General features: G+C 44.6%; 1 protein-coding gene across 1 annotated transcript; it reads right to left on the bottom strand.

Moving 5' to 3' along the window:
* Positions 1-8194: 8194 nt before the first annotated feature.
* Positions 8195-9499, bottom strand: LOC144729972 (putative G protein-coupled receptor 85). The gene has a single exon (XM_078610399.1). The coding sequence runs from the start codon at positions 9401-9403 to the stop codon at positions 8261-8263; it is 1143 nt and encodes a 380-aa protein (XP_078466525.1). The 5' UTR covers positions 9404-9499; the 3' UTR covers positions 8195-8260.
* Between the last annotated feature and the right edge of the window lie 436 nt (positions 9500-9935).

Raw genomic sequence — 9935 nt, 5'->3', positions numbered from 1 at the left:
TTGACTTATACTATTATAACACGTTCAGTCGGCTCTGGAAAAAAAAAACAGCCCATAAAGGTCTCTCGGACGTTCCACAATAGGGTCATTTTTATCATAGCCTTACAGAAAATGTATTACCTCGCTGCTGTTCTGCGCTGCGACGGAGCCATTTGAATATAGAGCACTTTTACTTCCCATCCGACTGATTAAAATGGCAGCAACGAAATGGGATAACGTTGGGGAGTTAAAAAAAAAAGAGAATCTTGCATCGTGGACAAGCTTAGGGCTCCGTGGATGAACACTGAGCCATTGCACACCTACTGTATATACATCAGGCGATGAGAACAGGAAACATAAAAACACGCACTAATCTCATTTACTTTTATTCTTCCCTGCAGGGAAATTCTTCCACAGTCATCCCAGGTTATTCATACACGCACGCACAATGCGGCCAAGATACCCAATTTAGCCGTACGGACAGTTGGTGGAAATGAGTTAATTGAGATGCTATTAAGGCCACCACTGTGCACAAGGTGGTGGTGTGGACCGATACCACATGGGCGTCGACCACATTTGCCTCCCGAGAGCTGATGTTTACACATTGCACCAGGTACTCATTTGAAGCTGAGATGACCCTAAAGAGACCCGTCCAAGTTCAAATACAAATGCCGTCGTGAGGGTCGCAGTTCAGTGCGTAAACACAATTACACCATAGCCATACACACACATACACGTGCTCATGAAAACAAACACACATGCTCAGTGTCAACCTCCACATCAATTACCTAACGATTTAGCTGTCATCCACAGGCAACCTCAAAACGTGACCGTCAATCTTAATTTTTGGAGCTTTCGTGACTGCAGGAATTATTCTTTGGTTCTTTCGGTTAAGTCACGTCTAAAGATTAAATAATAAATTAAAATAATAGCGACGTTTCGATTGCAACACAAGCAATCATCATCAGGCATAAGAGAAATAGCAACAAAAATCTAACTATTAAATTTGCCTATAAATGTCACTCATTGAAACAGGAGCTCAACTCTTTGACGCTTTCCACTAACGTCCATTAAGCTAGTTGTAATTACTGGCGAAAGATCGTACTCCAGATTGTAAATGTTTTGGATTTACTCTCCAATACACAGGTGTGCTGTACAAGTAACGAATTGGCATGCTTTGTTTACGTGGCAAACCTTACTAATTGGCTGTGTCGGGTGGTGGCGGTTTTAACGACACATTTATATTTACGAGATCTAACCCCCCCAAGAAAACCTGTATTATTGATGATATTGGTCGCGAAAGCCTACGTGTTAAACCTTCCTCCAACGTATTGCTAATTCAGCACCCCTGATCACAAACAAAAAAATGACACTCAAAGATCGTGCACCAGGTGTACTCTTTCTGCGAGGTGGAAATAAATGTTTTTTTTTTTGCTGAAGGACATTAGACATCACATACATGTGCGTCAATGTTTCTGTGACCATACTGGATTGCTCATGAAGGGCGCTCAGTTATATATATACACACACACGTGTCAAGGTTACCATGGAAACGTAAGTCTTTCGGCACCCCAAAATAATTCATGACTAATGTAGTTTATACCTTATTTTCTCAATTGTGCTCTTGGCATTATGTTACAAGAGGAATATATTTCCATTCGGAAATTGCACGGAAGGACATCACTTTAAGTCAGCAAATGGCACTTACATCACAGAACTACTTATGAAGCCACTTTAGTGACATTTTGTGGCGCACCTTTTCATAAGTCCTGCAAAGGGTGTTTGTCACGTAGCAATGAGAATGGTGTTTTAATGCTTAACATTCCAAATTAAGTGATACGAAGATTTACCTTTGAATTACATTTGTGTGTACAAAGTCATTGGTCTGACCATCAACTCACGATGCTTGAATTTTTAATGGGTTGACTGCCATGACTCAAACCCGGAATCTCAGCAGGACTAGTTGCATCCATGCCCTGGCGTGGCATTAACTCCATGAGCCTCCCAGGCACCTCACAACTAAACATCTATTTAACGGTATTTTAATATCGCCCCCCACCAAAATTTAATTAAATATTCACTTTTGAAATGTTCCATTAAAAATACCCATCAAAGTACGATTGATTTAGTGTGGAAATATTCAGAAGCCACAGAACCAGAAGTTCTTATTTCAACCCATCACACAATGCAACTCACAATGCAAATGCAATCAAACGTTCTGTGTCGGACATAGACAAAGAATAGCTCCCTAACCTGGAGGGCTTGGCTGTATATGCCACCTTGGCCTTTACCTTCTGATCTGTGTAGAACAGATTTAGTCACACAACTGTATTCAGTTGCCCAAGCAGGATTAAGGGAATGCGATTGATGCAAAGGATCCAGTAAGTCAGCTGCATCTGCGATGTAATTATAATTAACAGCTACAGTACATGCAACACAGCTCACAAGCTTTGCCAATGCTTGGATATTGTGCCTCTTCACCATAGCTTCAAAAGTTAACTCATCTGCGCAAACGTACAAGGACAATTTCAACTAAACATATTTATATTTCGATTCGTTGCTTAAAGCAACTTGGGAGTGGATAGAGCAAAAATTCAGCAGCGTCACTCACTAACAATATTCCAAATTCTTAAATCAATCTTGCAGCCTGAGACGTGATGAAAATTGCGCGTCACATTTCAAAAAGTAAATTCCGAGAAAAATGTGGGCAACATCCTCTCAAGCATGATGCTTCATCATGGATTTGTATCTGTTCTTCATTCATCATTCCGGCGATGTGGTTGCATTTACTATGCATGCCTGGGACTTGTATTTAGGTCACTGAATTGTCAAGCAGAGTTACTCAGTGTAGGGGCCAGTCTCACTCCCCGGTTATCTTATCTCGTTGAAAATGCAATCCAGCTTTAAGACGGCATATGCTCATCGACGTTATGTGCAACGTTCGCATTGCGTCGCTGGCAAGGGCTCATTCTGACTGCTAGAACGAGAGCGTGCTGTCTTGCACGATGTCCGACGTTTAGCTCCCCAACTAACTGTGGTGGACCCATCCAAGCAGCTGGGTGCACAGAGGCAGGTAAAATGGTGCCCATTGTTTTAACTGCCACGCTGGCAGATCGAATAGTCCAGTGTGCTAACCAGTATGGTAACGCGCGTATAGGCCCAATGGGCGGAGACGCTTGAACACGATCGTAACCTGTCTTCCTTGGCCCTGCTGAAATACCGTGGCGGTCAAATGTGCGGTCCACAGACCAGGTGGACCTCAATTAGCTAATGCATAACCTTGTTAAGTAATGGTTATTGATTGGTATGGATTGAACTTTTCAAGTTAAACATTTGAAATACCCCACCGTCTCTCCCGCAATAAATATAATAACTAAAATATGGTGGTACATCTCACCACGCATTGTGGTACACAATAATAGACACTAATAATTATCAAATTATAAGAGCGTGAAATTATTCAACGTCATCTTCTACACATTACAGAAGCTCATAACTACATCTTTGTACAAAAACCACGACACATCTTGTGCAATATTGTGTGCACTGCACCAATTATATTATTTTAATGTAATGCATTGTTTGCTTAGCCTGAAGCAACGTGAAACCTTTTCAGAGGACGGTGACAATTGAAAATTCCCTGCAATTTATGTGCCTGGAGATCAATTAGAACATTCATATCCATTCATCCTGTCAACCTTGGTTCATTCTATGGATCGGACGTTTGCGTTTTCATTTGGCATTTGAATAAATTCAGGCCGTAAACATGCCCCACATATAAATTAAAATCATTTGTTTTCTCTCTTTGTAAACGTACAGATTGGTGAGGTGAGCTTGCAGGTAACGTCAATGAAGGCCGCGTTATTTAACTACCGACATATTATTCCGTGTACTCGTCCGGTAAATGTTAACATTGTCATAATTGGCATGTCATAATGAAGCCAGAGTTTAATATTATCTATCATCAGGAAAACATCACACATTCGGAATTTTGCACAACGTTAATTTGCTTCGTTATAAAAAAAAAACGGTTGGGCTTCATTTGCTTGTGATTTAATATTATGAATGTAATGAGAAATGGTATTACAAAGTCAAAGCTTTACCTACAAAATATTAAATGTTACACGAATTATCAGATGTCTTAGCCAATTATATATATTATAACTAACATTGTACACAATCTCTAAAATAACATCTTTGTAAGATATCTCATTCACATATTTAAAATATAAGTGCCAATTAAGAATGCCACCGTTAATATAACCATAAACAAGATTATACATGCAGAGTATGTCCGTGCATCAATCGCAGTCAAAACCGCAAGGGCAAGTGAAAATGCAAACCATTAAGCGCTTTATTTAGCTGTTAATTAGTAAAATCCATGATCAAATTAAGATATCTGTGAACATGACTTGCATTGAAAAGCAAGCTTCCAGAGCAGCCGAAAGGAAATCAATATGTATAGAGAAATGGCATGTCACAAGGCCCACACATACATCTACCTTGCAGATAACTTAAGGCATCTGCCATTGCAGTCAAAAGCATCAGCCTTCAGGCCCTTATAATTTAAACGTGAAAAGGGCATCAGTTACACCGTTAATTTTACCCAAGGCGTGAAGCGGATAGATCAGCAGGTCAGAAATCTTGCCAATGTCACACCGATGAAAAAAAAAATGCGATTTTAAAACTGCGGGCACACGCTGTGCCCCAAAGCAAATCTTATAGTTTACGTTCCTGCATCCAAAGCTCAGATTCAACTGCCGTCAACTTATTATGTATATTGAACTTCTTTCACACCGTACGTAGCCAACCGCGCTAATCGGAGGTGCGGGGGAAGGACAACAAACGAGACACAAAAAGCAGTTTGAAAGAAATGAGCTTTCAATCGAGACGATTTAAAAGTGAATAGCTCCAGCGGCTTATCAATATCGGAATAATGAAGGAGCGTTCCAGACGGGCGCAGAAGCGCATGCTGAAAGCGCGCGATGCGGTGGCCGTCTTTTGTTCGACGGTTAGCCGACAGCCGCCGCCGCGAGCGTGACCTGAGTTCGCGTGACGGCTTATGCTCCTTGACGAGAACAGTCCGGTGTGAGTGAACATCTCGCATCCCGCACGCGTATGCGTCGCATGCGCGCACGCTAGGGGTCGGCGGGGGGGGGGGTTATCGTGTCTGTGCGAGCCGCCAGTTCACCCGTCAGAGAGCTGTTTGGCATGCACGGTCATGCGGCCGCTCACAAGCGCGCAGGCTTCATCCTCAAGTCATCGTGCACACAAAGGACTAATGACCCGGGCTGCCTTCCCGTAAGAGGGCCAACGTAAGGCAAAGTCGATGCAGTTAATCAAAAGATTAAGAGATTCTCATGCAAATTCACGTGAGCTGCTCTTTGTTGTTGAGCGTTTGGCAGAATTGCGAGGAGCATTATTTTTTTGCTGTTAAATATCCTCCTCAATCGTCGAGTGAAAATTGGAAATGGGGGGCGGGAGGGGGGGGCATCGTGCTCTCTGCCCGACGTGCTTACGGGTGTTGAATATGTAATTGAACTCGTGGCAGCAATGGACCCGCACCGTGGACTCACGCACTCGGAAATGCGTAAACGACAAGGGTTGAGACACTTAAAACTGAGCCGCGCGATAACTGGAATGGAAGTGGAGCGTGTGAGCTACTACCAATGGGGCCGTTAAAATTACGGATGTATGACTATAAATTATTCAATGGTAAATACCCTAGGCCAAGAAATTTAAACGCACAGGGCAAACCAGAGGCACATCTCCCTGGCAAATGAGAATAAATACAAAGAATCACGTATGAACATCTACCCCATCGCAATGTTACGTAAGGTGGCATACTTACATACGTACATACAGATAATGCAACCAGTCACTTGAATCACTGACATGGTGGTACAAGTGGCTCCTCCTATATTAAGGGGGGGGGGGGGAAATAATTAAATTGCAACGCATTTTCCTAAGAGCAAATACACCTTAATGTGCGCAATCAATCAACTAAGTGGGTGTCTTGGTAAATTGATGAGAGTGAGGGGGAAAAAAGAACGGACCACGGTGCCAAATGTAACAAGTAGACAGGCACATTCTCGAGGCCCCCAGAAAATAATTATTACGGCTCCATTTCGTGCAAGTGTTCACGATGGTCTCAGCTGTCCTCTCAGAATACATCACTGTTATGCGTGTTTTTTTTTTTAAAACTGGTCGCAATTGTGAACCACAGCCACGTCAGACATTAGCACATCTAATCGGCATCAACATTTGTTGACTGCAGCTCAAATACTTTGGCGAGCAATTGCGTGCAGGGGTCAGGGGTCGCTGACCCTTGACCCTCCACGCCCACTTGGGCAGTGTGGCGGAGGTGGACGCCATCCGTGACCTGATCTGTGAAGCATCCGAAGACTCATAACAGCAGATCGTGCTCGTCGTGCAATGAGTCACTCCGTGAAGGGTGGGGTTAACCAGCGTGGTTTTGCTGTTATACCTCCCACTAACCTTCTTGGGCATCGTTGCTAACGTTATTATTTCCATCATTATTATTATTATTACGTGAAGCGTGCAGGCATTCGGGAACAGACATGATGAGGGTTCCTCAAGGGTTTTTTTTTTATTTCAAACTTAATTTTCCGTGTACACGCCCGAACATCAGGATAAAAATGCAAAATGAAGGAGCAAAGCGAATTTTTTGTTAAGTCTGTAATTCCCATTATTCGTGGGCCTTTCGTAGCTGCATCCTGCACAATGGAACTGCGGCATAGCGGTTTGTTCGTCCCCCCCCCCCCCCACTTGGATATGACATACCAAAATATCTGTACAAATTGTCTTGAACAAGGGCCCATCCGTTTATGCAAAAGTCTTAGAAAAATATCCTCTGCAGTGGATCCGTTATTATTCATTTTCCCCAGTAATACTTAAAAAGAAAAGAAAAAGTGTATCTATGGGAAAAATGGCACAAAAAGTGTTTTTTGACATTTTTTGTTAAAAAAGAGTGCAAAGCTCATAAGTTCAACATTATTACAACAAAGGGAACATTTTTTTCACCGAATACATAATTTAAAGATGATAATGTTTTTTACAGTGATGGGAATGAAGCAAAATTATCTTATCCTATATATATTAAGTTATTAACCCATTCACTTTAACAACCCCTAATCCTCATAACTAATACTTATCTATAACTATCTATGCATTTAAAAGAGAAAGGAAATCTAAGCCTTAAACAACAGTGATAGCACATCGATCGTAAGACGTTTCAGGCGAGCCAGACTGCAAGTATATAAAAAGCATCATCTGAGTTTAAATTATAACCGTATTTACAAAGCAATAACAGTACCCTTATGTTTCCCAAAGGGGAATACAGCTTACAAACATCTGCATGAAAAATGCTTCAACGGCTAACAACAACAATGGGGTTATGCGGCTGCATGGAAAATTCAGCACGGATCGTTTATCATTTTTTTTCTCTCCCGAAATTCATCAAAACCAAAAGAGGTACCCTGGCAGATGATGAACTGCATTTTTCTTGAACGCTTTGCACAATGAACTCTGGGACGATGGTGTGTTACCCCCCCCCTTCCTCCTCCCACACAAAAAAAAATCATGACAGATGTTTCGTATTTATTTTGTTATCACAAGCAAGGGCTTATTTTTTCATGTCATTTTCCACATTTTTATTAAAAATGCGGCCACGCGTGCGTGTGTGTGTGTGCGCCCTTTTTCACCGAATATCGAGCTCACATATTGTATGTGTGTAATAAATATCACCGTCAACCGATGACATTATGCATTATCTCAATTAAATAAAGCTCACCCGCTGGCTCTGAACAAAGAGCCAATACGTTATTAAATAAATAAATACATAAATAGATAAGAAACCAAATAAATGAGCATTAATATATCCTTAATGTACACAGGCCGGATGAATCCTTAATTATTTTTTTTGCATTTTGTTATTTTAACTTCCATCACGATATATTTGTTCCCCCCCTCCCCCCCGATCAAAATGTTTTTTGTTTTTCCTCCCCATCCGATTCTCAAAGACGATGTGTGTTGCACACATCGGTTCGCGCGCGCGAGCGTTCACGCGCGCGCTTTGTCCTATTTTGAAAATGGACGCCTTTCTCAAGAGAGAGAGAGAAGAGAGGAGGGGAGGGGGAGAAATTGAGCAGTAGAAACAAAAGACGAGGGAAGCGCAGCGCAACACAGGGCGGCCGGCAGGTGAACGGGAGCGGTGTAGCGAGCGAGCGAAAGAGATGAGAGAGAGAGAGATGAGATGGCCTTACTCGCACGGTCTCCCAATCACACAGTAAGCCTCCTGCGGTATGGAGGCGCTCTTCCGACAGTGGGTCAGGCTGGTCCAAAACGACCTCCTCAGTTCCTTGTTGGTCACGTAGCACACGACAGGGTTCACGCCCGCCTGCGCGTACGTCATCCACGCCGAGAACGCCACGTAGCTCCCGGGCAGGGCTATCCCCTTGACGAACACCCGCAGGAAGCACGCCACGATGTACGGGAACCAGAGGAGCAGAAAGACGATGGCGATGATGTAGAACATGCGGCCGATCCTCTTCTCCACCTTGAGCTCGTCCAAGCCCAGGAGGCGCTTGTTCTGCACGGACGCCGCGTTCTGGCGAATGCCGACCAGGGTGGGCGGCGTTGGGCCGCGGCCGAAGCCGGCGATCCAGTTGGCGGCCGCTTGACCGGTCGCCCCGGGGCCGTGAAACGTCCAGTTGTGACTCACGGCCGGCACGAGCTGCTCGGGCCGCATGCGGCGGTGCTCGTAGACGAAGCAGACGAGCTTGAAGTAGACGACGTGCGTGGCGACGATGACGACGACGAACATGAGCATGAAGCCCAGCGAGTCGTTCGCCTTGAAGTAGCGGTGCTCGAAGTGGCACTGGTCCTCCTCGCGGATGAACTTGTACGTGCCCACGTCAAAGACGGGCGGGAAGGCCATGGCCACGGACAGCGTCCACGCCGTGCAGACGACCGCGACGCACGTCCACATCGTCACCTGCTTGGTGTAGAAGCGGTGGTGCGCCACGGCGATGTAGCGCGTGATGCTCACCAGGAAGAGGACGAACACCGTGTGGAAGGCCGACAGCACGGACAAGAAGGCCACGATCTTGCAGCCCAGCGGCTCGTAGGGCCACACGGAGCCGCGGCTCACGGCCGCCCACACGAAAGGGAAGCACACGGTCGCCCGTGCCGCGTCCGCAAGGCACAGATCCAGAAGGAAGAAGTAAGGGGCTCGGTGGAGGCCCTTCTCCTTGAAGACCTGGAATGCCAGCAGCAGGTTGCCGGAGAGGCTCGCGAAGATGATGAGGCCCATGGCGGCTAGTTTGCCTCCTGGCGGGAGCCCGTGAGCGGGGTCTCTTGGAAAAAACACGCTCCCCTCTGCTCCCTCGCTGGCGTTCGCCATGGGTGATGACGCCCACACAGATGCAGGGTTTGGAAGCCAACATCAAGATTCCGACCACAGCTGCCCTGCGCACACCAGAGCCACGGCTAGAACGACAATGATGATGGCCTTTTTTGCTTGCTTGCTTCGCTTGCTGCTGCTGCTGATGTTCTTATTGTGAAGAAAAATAAACGAGAGAGATTCTGACCGCTCAAGATGAGTGCAAGATGTTTACCGGCGACATATCCTCACTTGGAGCATTTTAAACCATCAACACATCTTGGTAAAACACACAAAAAGCCCAAACCATAGATTAAAATTACGAATATCCGATTGTCGATTGTTTTTTTTCTTCCTTTCTTTCACGATCTCACAATACGTCTTCAACTCCAATCATCCTCCTCGTGACCGACGTTTATGATCCTCCTATTATGGTCTGCTCATAAATTGAGACGTTCTGAAAACGAACAATAAAAAATAATCCGTGACTCACCGAGCGATAGCGACCACGAACACATCAAAAAAAAATCAACGTATCGTTTCAAATATACAA

This window comes from Lampetra planeri, chromosome 34 (genome assembly GCF_965212315.1).
Source record: "Lampetra planeri chromosome 34, kcLamPlan1.2.h2, whole genome shotgun sequence".
NCBI lineage: Eukaryota > Metazoa > Chordata > Hyperoartia > Petromyzontiformes > Petromyzontidae > Lampetra > Lampetra planeri.
Note: the sequence above shows the minus strand (reverse complement) of the source record. Positions and strands in the feature narration are given on the sequence as shown.